Genomic DNA, 17,086 nt, shown 5'->3' with positions numbered 1-17,086 from the left:
AATATGCCATCAAACTTGACACCATGCTAGAGAAACTGGTATCACTTTCTGACATCAAGAAGCCAGAAATTCAAGCAGCTCAAAGTTGCAAATAAGCATTCATTTCAGGGGTGCGGTGGAGGGGATGGGGGAACAAAACATAAACGGAAAAAATTCTACAGTGTTTGAAGCAGTACCCAACATATGATTAACTAACATGTGGTGATCTTAATAGGTCTGCAGAAGAGTAATATACAAGACTGCTTTCTAAGAAACTTAACAAAGCTCAAAACATTCCAGTCAAAACTTTCAGAAACTTTAATGGGAGCTGAGTCCAAGAGGATACCCAGTTCTTAACTATTTCTCTAAGTGCCTTCATCAGTCATCCAGGAGCTATATAAAGGATGTTCAAAGCAAATGTTCAAAAACAGTATTTTTCTAAAACTCTTTCTGGAATGATCATGACCTGGGCTCTTTAGGGAGACAACTATATTTGCAAACCCTACACTAATAACCTCAGAAGGTCTTAATGGGAACTAAGTTGTTGAGACAGTAGTTTAAGACATCAGTGACCAAAGTAAGTTCAAAGTAAGTATGAACTTCATTATCTCTAACAAAAAACGGCATCTTCAGCTCTTAAAAGATTTATCTCATACATTCTCAAAAATGTCACATACATCAAATATAAGAAATAGATATCCAAAAAGTTAATATACCTTTTCATCTTCCCATTGAAAAAAATTACAATCTTTTCTATCTCTACAGGCTGAGCAGGCATAAAACCTCCGTGTTTCTTCTTTCCCTTGGCTCACCTTTACAAACAAAAGAGTGGGTCCTAGTTCCAGAATAGGGAAACACATGTCAAACAATAGTCATCTGCATCAAGTTCCTAGTTTTCACCTCTCTTAAATAAAACTTCTAATTTTATGCACGGTTTACTATTAAGTCCACTACTTCGTTTAATAATTTACTTAAGAAATAATTTTTGAAAACTGGTGCCCCCAGAAATACAATGCTATTGTTAGTGGGGCAGCGGTCTAGGTGGCGAATGACCTGGGTTCCGGGACTGAGACAAAGAGAGCGTCCGGGGAACTGAGCACTTTCCACCTGCGTCCGCTGTTATCCTTTCCGTGGGAATCTGAGTTTTTAGAGCTGGACACACCCTTCTCTGCAAGTTAGAGAAAAACAAGGTCTGGTTTCTAAGGAAGAATTCATTCGATCGTTCTCCCTAACTTTTAAAAATGAAAGTAGAGCCAATCAACAAATGAGATTCCCAAATACGTGGCAATGGACATTACTTGGTAACACGCAACCACCACAGTGGGGACTTTTTAGGACGGTTTCTGAAATAGGTTGAAAACCACAACTTCGCGAGGAAGGACTGTTTTCTAGGCATTACACACGGTGGGGAGTGAAGCGGATAAAAACCCGGAAGCCCGAAAAGCCCATGGACACTCAGGCTAACCCTTGCCCCTCGGCGCCCGAGGGCCAGGCTGAGCCCAAACACGGACCCACCGTGAGGGCACAGCGGGGCGGGGGCGGCGGGATCGGAGGGAAGCACCATCTCCACTGCAGAGCTCCCCTGGCTGCTCGCGCTCCCCTCTGCCTCCACGGCTCCAAGACTGTGCCTGAGGGCCGCCATCTTCCCGCCGCTGTCCCGAAAGCCTCGGTCCAACCAATAAGGAGGCTAAGAAAGAGCGCCACCACGACCCACAAAGACTCACAGCGCCCCGCGCGCCCAGGAGGGGATGCGGCCGCAGAGGCGAGACCACGCCCTGAAATGCAGCAGCCGCCGGCCCTGGGCTGTCGCTAAGCTCTCCTTGGCACGGGAGGTTACAACTCACAGACAACTTGTTGGACCTGTGCAATAAGCTCACCTGTTTTCTGCCTCACCCATTAGCACCTGCAAGTACCCTCCTCTTGTAAGTATACAGGCAGGACATGAGATAACCCCGGAGCAAAGATTTGGTCGGGTTTAAGTCCAAAAGGCATCATCACAACCAAGAGCAGTTGGCAATAGAAAGCTGAAGCGTCTGTGCTTCATGAAACCACCCTCTTTTCATAGTGGGAGGCACAGTGTCACCTTCTACCTTTTGGACAGTGTTTATAGTTGCAAATTATAGTTGCATATCCATTGACATTTATGTATTGTAAAGAAATAAAACTGTCCCTTTTTGCACCTGACATGATTGTCTACATAGAAAAATCCAAACGAATCTACAAAAATAACTAGTTTAAACTGGATGCCAGATAAACATACAAAAGATCATGGAAACACCAAAATTAAAAATAGAATACCACTAACAACCACTCAAATAAATGAAATACTTAGGTTTTACGTAAATCTAACAAAACTCAGACAGGACGTGTATGCTGAAAACTACAAAATGCTGATAAAAAAAAATCAAAGAAGATCTAAATAAATGTAGAGACATACTGTGTTCATGGATTAGAAGACTCAACATAGTGAAGATGTCAGTTTTCTCAAAGTTTAGGGAAGATACAAGTTTAGCTCCATGTCTGTAAAAAGTCTCAGTCGGATTTTTGTAGCTATAGACCATATTATTCTGAAATTTGTATGAAAAAGCAAGGAAACTAGAATAGTTAAAACACTTTTGAAAAATAATAGTAAGGGGGTAGGAATCAATCTATCCAAATTCGTTGCAATAAACACACACATGGTTGTAGATGAAATAAGTAAATCTCCTTGTAGTAAAGAGTCAATGGCACTTCACGTATGTAATTAAATTCACATTTACCACTATGATATATTAATTTAGAAATACTGCTCTTTTCCAAGCACATTTCATGCAATGCTTTCACTCAAATCTTTCACCTGCACCTGTAGCACCTGGTCTTTGGCATACAATTCCCCTGTCCTAGTCGTCCAGCACAAGTTACTGGCGTGTCTGCATCTTTAGGAGAGGGAACTTTCTGGACCCATGTTTAATGATACTTTTGAAAATTTGATCTCAAGACCTAACTATCCTTGATCATTAACATTAATACTTCTATTTAAAAATTTTAACTAATAGGTACTGATTTGTAATCTTTAAAAGACATGCTTAACAACACTTGCAGTAGAATTCATAAAATTATACCACCAAAAATAGTTACTGAATCTGTATTTTCTTATTTCTTAAACAATTCTGATGCTGTGAGGTGAGCTCTCTAAGCAGCCCAAACAAATATGGATTTGCACCTTTTACAGTGAAAGGCCAACAAGAGTTGTCCAAATGAGGTCAATGAAAGAGCGCCTCTTGCCCTGGCCGGTTTGGCTCAGCGGTTAGAGCACCGGCCTGCGGTCCAGAGAGACCGGGGTTCAGTTCCCGCTGAGAGCGCGTACCTTGTAGTTTGTCCCCAGCCCTGGTTGGTTGTACAGGTGGCAGCCACTTAATGTGTCCCTTTCACATCGATGTTTCTCTCTCTCTCTCTCTCTCCCTTCCTCCCTCCCACTCCTTCCCACTCCATCCCACTATGTCTGAACAAAAAATGGAAAAATGTCCTCAGATGAGGATAAAAAAAAAGAGCACCTCAATAAGGCAGTTCTCTCTCCCCTGAGGGATAATGTGAGGACAAAAAAAAAAAATCTCACCTATATTCAGACATGTATGTGTAGTGTATGTTGAATGTTTACTGAAGAGCTCTTGAATCTGAGCAGTAAGTTATGAAGAAAGTTTGTCCAGGAAAATCCTTGAGCAGAGAAAAGCTGAGACGTAGCAGGATTCTCAAAGGAAACCAGTGGCAGAGCTGAAAATGGGCCCCTGGAGGCCTGAGCACCGAGACTCATCACACTCACCCTTTTCAATACCCCAAAGCAGGCTCAAGTTCCACCACTGCCCACCAGAGCATGTGACAAAACTGGTGAGCTTCCCGTAGGGACCAGGATGCCTCACTCCTTGACTTTGTTAATAGGGTAAAAGCCCTCCCACCTGCAAACCTCCTGCAGAGAAAGTGGCTGAAGCCAGAGGAACATTCTTCATGGATGCCCGACTGACTTCTCTATCTTCGGTTAGAGAACCTAGCTGTCCTTGGGGAAGCCAACCCTCGCCAACTCCAGCCCATGTCGCTTCAGAAGTACAAAGAGCCACAAAGACTGGCTTGGGTTCGGCAGGTAACTTGGGGAATGCCTTGAATGGCTGAAAAAAGAAGCTGTAATAATTAGATTGATGTTATCCCAGTGATACCCATAATATTGACGTATCATGTGTCTGAGGGGTTCAGCTCTTCAGTCTTTTCTGAGCTTGTATCCAGTGACTTCTGGAGACCTAGGTCCGGGTTCACCTTGGCTGGGATAACTCAGCTCTGCTCCTTGTGTATCTCATCCTCCTTGCAGTGGATCGAATACTTGTGTCCCCCCAAAATTCATATGTTGAGATCCCTAACCTCCAAAGATGATAGTATTAGTAAGTAGAGCCTTTGAGAGGTGATTAGCTCATGAGAGCAGAGCCTTCATGAATAGGATTAGCGCCCTCATAAGAGGCCCCAGTAAGCTCCCTTTCACCATATGAGGAAACAAGGAGAAGTCTATGACGAGAGAGCGCGCTCGCCCAACCTCGCTGGCAGCCTGACCTTGGACTTCCAGCTTCCAGAGCCACGAGCAATGAATTTCTGTTGTTTTTAAGCCACCCAGTCTGTGGGGTTTTGTTACAGCAGCCCTAGTGAACTAAGTTACTCCTCCTAGAACCAGGGGGTCAGCCTGGGCACGTCTTTCTCACAGAGATGGCAGCAGCACAAGAGAGCTAGGAGAAACAGACAAACTTCCAGAGACCTCGGCTTGGAGCCGCCACTGTCAGTGCTTGTGCCCACGGGTTGCTGGTAGGAGGGGGCTACTTACGATATCATGAGAAAAAAAACTGTTCTGAGACTCGCACAGGAGAACGAGTGATTTCTATTTGCATGAAATTAAATCCCTGAGTTTCCGAGGTCCTATTTCCCTTCGTCCCATCACAGAAGAAGTGTAGCTGGGGCTTCAGCAGAGCTAGGATTAAAGCCATTGCCCAGAGTTTCTGTTCCGTATCCGCACAGTCTAATCCAGTATCAGGCTAGTTTTGCTTGTGTTCCCCACTGCAGCCCATCAGTCCATTGCGTGTGGAGTCTACAGGGCCACATGGCCATGGAGGGAACATGGGCAAATGCAAGAGCCACAAGAGCTCAGAGCCAAGAGCGACAAGAGCCAAGAGAGCAAGCTCTTTTGTCTACAGGAGTATGTATTCCTAAGTTTCCGTGGGCTTGCATTGGCTCTGCCCTCTCTAGCCAACCTGTGGTTCCCCAGGCAGGTATCTTCTCTATGTCACTCCAACTTTACCGCCCATCTTCCCCTTTGTCCAGTCCCTTGCCCCACTGTTTTGCAGAGAATGGACCAGTGGTTCCCTGGGGAGTGCAAAGTTGCAGCTTCCTGGTGAAGGTGCCCAAATGACCATGCTTATAATGTCTGGCCTTCCTTTTGCTCCTTCCCCGTTATTAATAACTAGCTAATTACAACAGTATCACTATCAGTCACAACCAAGAATGGCAACTAATGTTCTATGCTGCAGCCATCATACTGGATGGATAAATGTCTGTTAATATGTCATGAAGCTCTTTCTCAGCAAGACCAGCTAACTCTTCTCTCTACTCTCCCTGCCACAATGCCTGTCTGTCATCCTGCTCTCCTCCCCTCCATCTTTCTCCTCTACCCATCTTGGGCTCTCCTGCTGAGGCCCTTTAAATCACACTAACAAAAGACAGATTAACAAGAGAGAGAAATAGAAGTTAATTAACTGTGCATCAAGCACACATAGAGCACTTCAAAGGGGTGATTAAAACTTGGGCTTATATAGCATCTTAGCAAAAAAAACAACCCAACAATACATTTTTAGAGACATAATAAGGCAAAGGAGAAGGGCCTTGAGCTTCTAGGGGTGGCAGATCGTGGCAAGGCAATTATATGAAGAAACTAACGGTGAAGAGTAGTTTTAGCGAACTTTGTTGTATAGATGGCTCTGGTGCCCTCTCTGGACGAATGAGGGTCTAAATTATCTCCATTGATTAACTTCTGTCCATCCTGATAGAGAGGGGAGGGGGACAGACATCTTTATAAATTACGTCCTGCTTTTAGGCAAATGGGGAGAACAGAGAGCTTTTCTTTCTTTTTTAAAAAATTTTATTTTTGATTTTAGAGAGAGAAAGGGAGACAGAGAGAGAGAGAGAGAAACATCGATTTGTTCTTCCACTTATTTATACATTCATTGGTTGATTCTTTTATTTTTATTTTTTAATCCTCACCCGAGGATATTTTTACATTTATCTTCAGACAGAGTGGGAGGGGGAGAGAGAGAGAGAGAGTTAGAAACATCAATGTGAGAGAGACACATCGATTGGTTGCCTCCCGCATGACCCCAACTGTGGCCAGGGACTAACTGAAACCAAGGTCTGTGCCCTTGGTTGGAACCGAACCTGGGACTCTTTGGTCTGCAGGCTGACACTCTAACCACTGAGCCAAACTGGCCAGGGCCATTGGGTGATTCTTGTATGTACCCTGACCAGGGATTGAACATGCAACCTTGGTGTATCGAGATGACACTCTAATCAACTGAGCTACCCTGCCAGGGCCAGAAAGCTTTTCTTGTATGTGTTTCTTTTTCATTGCCTTCAGCTCAAAATAATGCTTATGCCAAAGTGGCATGTTTGGGAGTGGCAAATTTGGCTACCCCTCCTCCATCTCTTCATTCAGCGTCAAAAGCTTTTCCTACTACATTCCTCTGTTGATTATACCAAGTTCTGCGTTAGCGGCAACTTGACCTCTATGTGCCGCAGGCTTTTGAAACTTAAAGGTAATAATGTCTCCCCTCGAAACTTATTAAGGTGGATGCTGTCCAGTAAGTGAGCAGCATTTTAGCTAAAGACTCAAGAAAAGTATGCATTTGAGCTCCTCACTGATAGCACAGACAGCAAGTGGGGCCGGATGCTACATTTCTTAGGAACCTGCCAAGGCAACGTCACCCTTGGTTTAAACCAGCACCTGATTACCTTTAAGTACTGCAATTTACAACAACACTTGGAGGGAGGAATAGCCTTCCGGACTCTTCCCACAGCCACACTGAGATCAAAAGCAGTTGGATTCACCTTGACAGGCGGTCAGGCACAAGTGTCAGAATCTGGTTAAACCAGCTCCGGCAGCCAGGGATCAGTCCAGAAATGTTTATACAACTTTCTGACTCGGAAAGGGGAGGCCACCTGATTTTTCTGCTGCTTCCCAGGCCTCAGTGGTTTCCAAAGCCTTAACTGTCAGGTGGGAATAGTGTGCCAGAGCTGAGGAGCAGCCTGGCTTCCTGGAATCAAAGGAAAAATAAACACATCGCTTTGCTTACGGAATACATTGGCTGCTGGGGTTTTTTTTGTTTTTTTTTTTAATCACATTCTTTCCATTTCCAGGTCTAAAAAATCTCACCAGGCAGAGGCACAGTCACCGACTGCCAGGTTAGCATTTCTTTCACAGGCTGGACCTGGTGTCGGGCTTTGGAACAAAAACCCTTTTGAAATGTCGCTTAGTTTCTCAGGGAGTCTCTTACATCCGGTGATCTAAGGTACATTTTCCTTTCAACCCCAAATCAACCCATGTCACACAACAGAACATTTTAAAATAGACTTTGATTCCCAATCTATCAGCATGCTCAAAGAAAGATGATATCAAATCTAGAAATTTTCATGTGCACAGACCCCTCCCTTTATGCAATAAGCCAAATCCAGAAACACGGGTGTATGCCTTATTTCATCAGCTAAAACCGAAACTTCGCCCTGGCTGGTTTGACTCAGCGGTTAGAGTGTTGGCCCGCGGACCAGAGAGACCCGGGTTCGGTTCCCGCAAGGGCACGTACCTTGGTTGCAGTATGTCCCCGGCCCTGGGTGGGTCGTGTGGGTGGCAACCACTCAATGTGTCTCTCTCATATCGATGTTTTTCTCTCTCTCTCTCCCCCCCCCCTCCCTCCCTCTCTATCTGAAGATAAATGCAAAAATGTCCTCGGGTGAGGATAAAAAAATAAAAATAAAAACAAAATTTCAAGCGTGCCATTAACACACACACAGAGTTTCTTGGGTGGAAACCGAATCTATAATTAACAGAATTAGTACTGCACTCTTCACAAAATGTACCTTATTTCATCCTCATTACAAAATGAGGTTACCAATAGCTCATGTATTTTACACGTGGGAAATTGCAAGATCTGGCCGAGGTCACGGAGCTAATGAGGGGCAGAACCAGGACTTACATGCAGGTCTATTCCAATCTCAAACTCTTAGTCAAAAGAGAATTGTAGCATATCTTCCATTTATTGAAGATAGCAATATTAGAACATAAGTAAGTTTACAGTATTTTGAAATGACAAAAGTTAAATCTATTGCATTACTTGATGGTAGAATAAAAACTTTAAAGCTTAAGGATTTATTTTTCTCAAAGAACTCTTTACATGGATTCTGAAGCAAGCAAAAGCTTACTGAATAAAATGATGCTGATTAATAATGCAATTTGCTGGGGCGATGGGTACATGATGCAACGTGCGGGTGATGTTTTATTGAGTTGTACACTTGGAATCTGTATAGTCTTGTGAACCAATGTAAACCCAATAAATTCAATGAAAAAATAATGGAATTTGCTTAGATAAATGCCTTGTTGTTATATACATAAACTATTTGATCCATGGGCCAAGAGACTGCATGAGTCATACTCTCCACAATCCAAGAGAAAGCTAGACATTGAAAATACGCTTCTAAAATAAATAAGAAAAATGTTGAGAGCTCAAGTCAAAGGCAATCAAGCATTTAGTTTACAAAGCATTTACCTTCCCTCCCTTGTGTGCAAGGGGTTTACAACCTGAGAGGCAAAGGTAGAAAGTGCAGGACAAAATCAAAGACTAGGAAGGACATTAGTCCTCAGAAAATACTTGATTTTAGATCTATTACCATTTTCAGATTTTCCTTCTGCCTTTGAGCAGCATTTGAAGAGTAAATCCAAGAGCTGAAATGGTATATCTTACAGATTTCTCTATTCCTACCACCTTTTGGAGAATCTGGCATACAGCAAGTACCTAATACATGTGTTGAATTCAATGAGAGATTTATATGTATCAAACCAACTGTTACCCATTCAGGAGTTGGGATTTTATAAAGGAAATGAAAAAGAGCTAAAGCAAATTCATGTATCTGTCATGACTGAGAAATGAGAGGTTCTGGTCCACAGTTATGTAGAATAGAGCCAAGAGCCCAGCGGTAAGCAAGACATTTTTCTCCGTAGTCAAGATAATTATTACAAATCCAGGTTGAAGAGTTTCTGCACATTATTCAGAAGAAAAACTCTCAGACCTCACTTTAGAAAATATTTACAGGTGGGTATTCCTATGATCTCAGTCTTCTGTTCGGAATATGACTCAGAAGGTGGCTAGACCGCAGTATTGACTAAGGTAGAGAGAGGCTGAGCTTGGCCACTTTAGAGACTAATGCATACGTAGGTGCTTACGTTTTTTACTTTGGGTGGTGTTATGGATTGAAACTTGTCCTCCTCAAAATTCATGTTGAAGGCCTAACCCCCAAGGTGACTATATTTGGAGATAGGGCCTTGGTTAAATGAGGTCATAGGGGTGGGTCCTAATCCTGTAGTGCTGGTGTCCTTACAAGAAGAGGAAGAGACGCTAGGGTTGTGAGTACACAGAGAAAAGGCCATGTGAGGACGCAGAGAGAAGCTTTCTGTAAACCCAGGAGGCAGGTCAACCCAACCCTGCGGGCACTTTGACCTTGGACTCCCAGGCTCCAGGCTCTGAGAAAACAAATTTCTGTTGTTTAAGCCACTCAGTCTGTAGTGTTTTTTTTTTTTTTTTATGACAACCCTAGCAAACTAATAAAGGTGGCAAACAAAACATTCATGTAAATGAGACCCCATATAAAGGCTTCTTCTTTCAATGAAAGAATCGAAACATGGAGAACAACAGAGAATATAAAAAACACTCACTCACCTACCGCTCAGACTTGAACAAATGTGGTCATCTCATCATATTTGCTGCAGTTTTCTCAATACTTTTATAATTTGGTGTAGGGACCTTGCACATCTTTGGCTGGACTCATTCCTAGGAATCTGATGTTTTGTTGCTGCTATACATGGTATCTTTTAAAATGTTCTTTTCCTAACTAATGTTGCTGGTATATAAACTACAAAATTCATTTATTAAATCTAATAGTTATTGGTAGATTCTTTTGAAGTTTCTACATGCATAATTATGTCATCTGTAAATAATGACAGTCTTATTTCTCACTTTCTGACCCTCATGCTCTCTCTTTCCTGCCCTCACTAGCGAGGCTCCACAGTACAGTACCGAATAGGATCAATGAAAGCAGGCCTCCGTGTCACGTAACTGATCTCAGAGGGAGCATATGGAAGGCAGAAGAATGGCCCCCAAAGATGCCCATGTCCTAATCTCCAGAATTTATGAATATGTTACATGGCAAAGGGAATTAAAGTTGCAAATGGAATTAAGGTTGCATATTAGCAAGGCCTTAATATAGGAATATCCTAGATTCCCTGGGTGGGCCCAATGTAATCATTAGGGTCCTTAAAAGTGGAAAAGGAAAGAAGTAAAGGATTAAGAAGTACAAATTTATAGTCACAGAATAGTCATGGGATGTAAAGGACAGCATAAGGAATATAGTCAATAATATTAATAACTATGTGTGGTGTCAGATGGGTACTAGATTTACCAGGGCGATCACTTCGTAAGTTGTATAAATGTCTAATCACTGGGCTGTACACCTGAAACTAATATAGTATGGCAGCTGTAATTGAAAAATAAAAAATTATTTTTAAAAAAAAGTGGAAGAGGGGGGCAGAAGAGTGGGTGTCAGAGTGATTTGGCAAGAAAAGGTTTCAACCCACTGCAGCTGGCTTTGAAGACGGAGGTAGAGGGCTATAAGGCGAGGAAGGTGGGAGGCCCCTGGAAACTGGGAACGGGGAGGAAACATTCTTCCCTAGACCCCAGAAAGGAACACAGCCCCACTGACGCCCTGACTTTGGCCAAGTGAGATCTGTATCAGACTTTTCTTCCCCACAGAACTGTTAAAATAATCGGTAGTTTTAAGCCACTAAAGTTTGTAGTCATTTGTTACAGCAGCAAGAGAACAAATATGGAAACCTTTCGTTTTCCCAGCACCACGATGTTTGCTATGAGGTTTTTGTGGATATGTTGTCTATTTGTTCCTGTTACTTCTAATTTCTGAAACACATTTTTAACTCCAAAATTTCCTCTGTCAGCTCTCACTTTATTTCCCCATTGCTTGCCCATCTCATTCCTGCTTTTTTGATTTTGATGTTATGTTGTTCTTAGGTTCTATCATTTCTTAAATTCCTTTAGCATTAAAAATATATATTTTCCTCTGCTTTGTAAATGTTTCTGGAATATCTTCATTTTCTCTGGGTATGTTAAACAGATTGTTATCCTGTTTTCTTTTTGGGGGGCACATATTATGTAGTCATGTTTAAGTGACATAGGTTTTCCTACATTTTCCCAAGAGTCCTATGTAGGAGGTGAGGTGAACCAGGAGTTTCCCAGTTTTGTAGTTCTAGGCTTCTCTTCCGCAGTTAGTAAACAGTATTAGAGAACATGGTTTTGTGTGTCCTCTTAGGTACTTTCTGACATGTCTCATTTGGTCCCCTGATCTATTCAGTGTCTGAGCCTTCTCTCCTTTACTCCCAGATCCTTCCCTTGTCAGAGTGTGTTCCACACCCGTTTCACCGGTGCAGGCCATGTGCTCTCACTGGCTGCGTCTGAAGACCCTGAAGACTGGGTGGCCCTAGCAGCCTCATCCCTTTCTGCAGGATCCTCTAATTATACTGGCTGTAATTAATTTCTGGACAGCCCTCTCCCAACTGTGAATGTGGTTTTTTAATCCCCCAGTTGAGCTTGCCACCACCACAGGGAACTCCTCCTTTGGGGCTGAGTACATGTTGGTAAATTCTGGATTCTTTGGCTCTTATAAACATCACAAGTTCTCTTTTTCTTTCTCTCTGCTTGCTCCTCCAAGCTGTTGTTCACATGTGATCTTGTTGATATTGATGATTTTGGTCCAAACTGCTCAGAATCTGGGATTCACAAGGTACATCTATCACCTAATTTTAGTGAAGACGGTGTCACTGTATTTTTTTTTTTTTTCTTTTGCTATACGATAGCTCCATGGGGATTTGGGGAGATTAAAAAAAACTACCCATCGCTGTTGCTATCTGCCTCCTATAATTGATATTTTATTTTTTAAAATTTATTTTTTATTTATTTTTTTTATCCTCACCCGAGGACACTTTTCCATTTTTTGTTCAGATAGAGTGGGAGGGAGAGAGAGGAAGAGAGAGAGAGAGAAACATCGACGTGGAAGGTACACATCGAGTGGCTGCCACCCACACGACCAACCAGGGCCAGGGACAAACTGCAACCAAGGTACGTGCCCTTAGCGGAAACCGAACCCGGGTCTCTCTAGACCGCAGGCCGACGCTCTAACCTCTGAGCCAAACCGGCCAGGGCTGATATTTTATTTTTATCCTCACCTGAGGACATTTTTGTATTTATTTTCAGATAGAGTGGGAGAGAGGGAGGAAGAGAGAAACATCGATGTGAGAGAGACACATCGACTGGTTGCCACCCATACAACCCCAACCAGGGCCGGGGACAAATTACAACTGAGGTATGTGCCCTTAGCAGGAACTGAATTTGGGTCTCGCTAGTCTGTGGGTCAACGCTCTAACCACCGAGAAAACTGGCCAGAGCTAATAATTTATTTTTATTTTTATTATTTATTTATTTATTTATTTATTTATTTATTTATTTATTTATTTTATCCTCACTCGAGGATATTTTTCCATTTTTTGTACAGATAGAATGGGAGGGAGAGAGAGGAAGGGAGAGAGAGAAAGAAACATCGACGTGAAGGGACACATCGAGTGGCTGCCACCCGCACGACCAACCAGGGCCGGGGACAAACTGCAACCGAAGTACGTGCCCTTAGCGGGAACCGAACCCGGGTCTCTCCGGACCGCAGGCCGACGCTCTAACCGCTGAGCCAAACCAGCCAGGGCTAATCATTTATTTTTAAATGATTTGTATTTTTCTATTTACATTATAATGCTCAGGATAGGACAGACTATGCTTTAGTAATGAATATATTCAAAATTTTCATGATTAAACACAAACATGTATTTCTTGTCGTGCCCCAGTCCAGTGAAGTCCTCCAAGCAGTGCTGCACAGGCTGTGGCTGCTTCCATTTTGTAAAGTGCGTGTTCACAGCCAGACAGGAAGACGGGAGAGTGTGTTCAGTCATGACCACTGACCGTGATGGCGGTGAGTTTCACTGCCAGCTCTGGAAGTCACATATATCACTTGTCCCCACATCTCACTGGCCAGAACAGTCACATGGCCCCAAATGAACTGTAACGCAGGCTTGAAAACAGAGCAATTTGAGAACCTTTGCCACAATCCTGTGCAGGTGCCCAAGCACCTTTGGGAAAGCAGGTAGACTAGAAAACAAAAGACATAAGACGCTGCCTGTCTCTTCACATATTTGTAAAGGACTTAAGATGTTATCTGATCAAAAAACATGTCACCAGCATTTTTCAATAGAGGTTTAATTCTATTAGCATAGTATTTAAATTTTTTTAAAAAATGTGAATCAAATCGTCTTCAAGTCTGCAAAACACCACGTTTCCGTAGTCTTCAATTGCTGACAAATTTGAGAAAGAATAAGGCAGCATATAATTAAGTAAAAGTAAAATGTCTCCAGTTAAATAGATCTTTTGGAATTATTAAGAATTAATAAACTATACTGCCATAATACGAAGCAAGAAAATGGTGATTTGTCATCATTTATAAATATAAATGTGTTCACAAACTTTCTAATATTCAACATACATACTTAGGAGAAATCTAGCTTTAAGACAATGATTTTTTATTACCTTTAGGCTACCAATTGACACGATAATATATTCACAAAAAATTAATACAATATTTAAATAAGAATTAAGTTCAAAAAAATTGATAAAATATTACCAATGTACTCTGACTTATAATCACATCTTAGATATTTCAACTTTTCTGGCCTGGTGAGACCATTAAAAAATATTTCTATACTATTTTAATTTTATGATACAAAACAGTAGCAATTTCTAAGGTTTCCATTATAAAAATTAATATAGCAATTCTCAAAATACTGAAAAAAACTGTTTTATGAAAGCAGTACCCACATCACAACATCTTAGTTCTTTTAGAACATATCTTTAAAGGCACATTTTAATTACTAGCATTTATCTAAAGATAGTAGCTCGAGTTTTAAGCTTCCAGTTTCCCATCATCTCAGCATTAGGATGATGAAGGGTCGGGGGAGGTAGGAGAACACTTCAGCTTGCACAGCAGTATCCTCACTCGTCACATTCACAAAGATCAAGAGAAAAGAGGGAAGGAAGAGAGCACTGCAGATCTGTCTTCCACCCTAACTTGACCTTCAGGAAATACTTTTTACAAAAAAAGTACTTCATTAAAAAAGCAAAAGGTCAAGATCACAAGCCACCCAGTTTAGGCCGAGTGGTGGTGGTATTTGTCTGGAGCCTGAAGAAGAGAAGGACACTTCTGCTTCTTTAGAATCACGTCTTCGCATTGGGCTCATCTTAATTTAAATCACTCGGTGAGTTAAAAGTGCTACCAAGTCCCAGGATGTCAGACATATTAATATTCAAAATCAAGTATAAATGATTTTATGGTTATCTCTGACATGGTCCACTTCAATTAGGGCTGATATTCTAAATTTGACTGTAATTATAAGCAATCCAATATGCAATTTGAGGTATGTTTTAATTTTCAATGAGGTTTAATACTAACTTAAGTACCAAGTTGAACAAGATTAGTACTCTGGAGTACTAATTATGTAATTGATCCCATGCAAAGAACAAAAGGGAATTTTTAATGCTAGGTTGAAATTTCATAAACATTAAGAATCTACCATAATTTTATATAATTCTCAAGTCTCATTTGAGTGTTTCCATTTTTTAAAAAAGGAGGTATCTTTGGATTTTCTTCTCACTCTAACAAAATAATTGATCAAAAATATTCTGAAATACAAAAAGAGAAAATGGTCATCTATTACTTAACCAAGATACAATTTTCTGGTCCCTGCCAATGGTCACTTTAGGGGCACTTATTCAAGTTCGAAATTAGCAGCTTTCTAAATTAAGGCAGCAGCGCTGCATTCTTACCGGCTTCTCTAACGAACCAGTTCGGGCTCAGAAGAGCAGTTTCACACTCACCGGCTTCTTACAGTGTGAGAAGAGTTAACATGAACATTCTTCTCAATATCTATAAACTATACAAAAAATTATTTTATTCAAAGCCAACAAATACCTTATTCTTTGTTTTTTTTGGAATTCTAAAGTAATTACAGTCATTTCAGAATGTGTAAACCATGACATTACCTTTTCAACTAACACCAACAACATAAAGCATGATTTTTATACAAAAATACTGTTTAGAAGAGATATCACTTTTTCCCTGAAATAGAAATTTAATATTTGGACAAAAAACTGTAAACTTCTGATAACATTCAAAACATAACCTTTTAAAGTCTTATATTATTTGAGGTTTTGGCAACTGAAGCGATTTAACAACACAAGAATGCAAACAGTCTGTTTGTCACATCAGCTACCAGGAGGAAAAGAACGGCTTCCTGCAGTGGAAAGTCTGAGTGAAGGAGCTGGTGCGGTGGACCCGACCGTGAGTTCTGTGACTGTGCTCCACGATCACACAAGGCATTTGTACCAGCTGGACGGGACTCTTCCAATCTCTCAAAGCCTGAGCAAGATTTAAGATCTGTGAAAAGAAGAGATATTTTCACCAGTTCAAAGAAGATAAAAATCCTTCAGTCCACTGACATTAGTTTAACCATTTATTCATAAATACAATTAAAAAAATTTTTTCCTTTATTGATTTTAGAGAGAGTAAGGGAAAAGGAGAGAGACATATAAACATTGAGAGAGAACATGGATTGGCCGCCTCCTGCATGCCCCATACTGGGGATTGGGCCCACAACCTGGGTATGAGCCCTGACCAGGAATTGAACCCGCGACCTCTCGGTGCATGGGTCGACGCTCAACCACTAAGCGATACTGGCCAGGCTATAATTACAATTTTTATTTCATCTGTTTATGCCCAACAGAATATGATGACAAGTAACTGCTATAAATAGATATTATATGGATATATGCATGTTTACACATATACACACAAGTGTACAAAATTAGAATTAAATAACTATGCCAACTGGTACCTTTAAAATATTCTAGAATGCATCTGCGTCCAAGAGAAATGATATCAGAGACTGAATAGAGTGAATAGCTCCACATATTCCATTTGACATATAGCCTAAACAAATACTGGTCTAAATAGTCTGGTTTTAACTAAATACTTGCCTTATCCACTCATTCAACAAATACATTTAATACAAGCAAACTACATACTAGGCCCTGTTCTAGTGCTGGGGATACATATCACTAAAAAAACAAACCAAATCCCTGCCTTCATGGAGTTTATATTGTAGCGGGGGTGGGGGTGAAGGGGAGAGTCAATAAACATTAAGAAAAAGTAAATTATACCATGTACTAGCAGGCAAAAGTGCCATGAAAAAGCATGATGCAAGGTCAGTGGGAAAGTGGGTTACATAATTTGGGAAGGCAGCTGTTTAAAATAAAGTTTTATTTCAGAGCTAACTCTTAAACTGGAAACATAAACTAAGAAAAGTAAAAATACATTACATTCCATGTTTATATATTCTTGGAATTGCTATTTGAGCATAAAAATAAGATTATGAAACAATATATAGCTTACAGCTTATCTACTCTGTTCAGATAAAATAAAATTTTAATAATTCATTTTCTATTTTCCCTGAATAGCAGGTAAAAAAAAATCCATTACATACTTTAGAAATAGGGATGTCTCCTTTAAGTATTTGGAAATAACCAATATATAGATGGTATGCACTTTACTGATTCATTAAACACTATTTAATAGTGATAAACATAAAGGTTTCAATACAAAGCCATACTAATAAATACAC

General features: G+C 41.0%; 2 protein-coding genes across 11 annotated transcripts in view; both read right to left on the bottom strand.

Annotated features, from left to right (window-relative positions):
• Positions 1–1,644, bottom strand: part of ZCCHC4 (zinc finger CCHC-type containing 4) — a 53,456-nt gene extending 51,812 nt beyond the window's left edge. For 7 of the 10 annotated variants that reach the window (XM_036270018.1, XM_036270021.1, XM_036270020.1 and 4 more), the window contains exons 1-2: positions 1,495–1,640; positions 696–814 (exon numbers count right to left, since the gene is read on the bottom strand). In XM_036270018.1, the coding sequence (XP_036125911.1) occupies positions 696–814; positions 1,495–1,621 (246 nt within the window). In that variant the 5' untranslated portion in view covers positions 1,622–1,640. Of the gene's footprint in view, positions 1–695; positions 815–1,494 lie in introns of all 10 variants that reach the window. The other 3 variants (XM_036270022.1, XM_036270023.1, XM_036270025.1) reach the window with 2 other exon arrangements.
• Positions 1,645–14,197: 12,553 nt separating this feature from the next.
• The window catches only part of PI4K2B (phosphatidylinositol 4-kinase type 2 beta), a 36,401-nt gene continuing 33,512 nt past the window's right edge, over positions 14,198–17,086 (bottom strand). The window contains exon 10 of the mRNA XM_036242441.1: positions 14,198–15,843. Coding sequence (XP_036098334.1) covers positions 15,676–15,843 — 168 coding nt within the window. The 3' untranslated portion in view covers positions 14,198–15,675. The remainder of the gene's footprint in view (positions 15,844–17,086) is intronic.

This window comes from Molossus molossus, unplaced genomic scaffold (assembly GCF_014108415.1).
Source record: "Molossus molossus isolate mMolMol1 unplaced genomic scaffold, mMolMol1.p scaffold_m16_p_1, whole genome shotgun sequence".
NCBI lineage: Eukaryota > Metazoa > Chordata > Mammalia > Chiroptera > Molossidae > Molossus > Molossus molossus.
The sequence above is the reverse complement of the archived record's forward strand: the minus strand, read 5'-3'. Positions and strand labels throughout refer to the sequence as shown.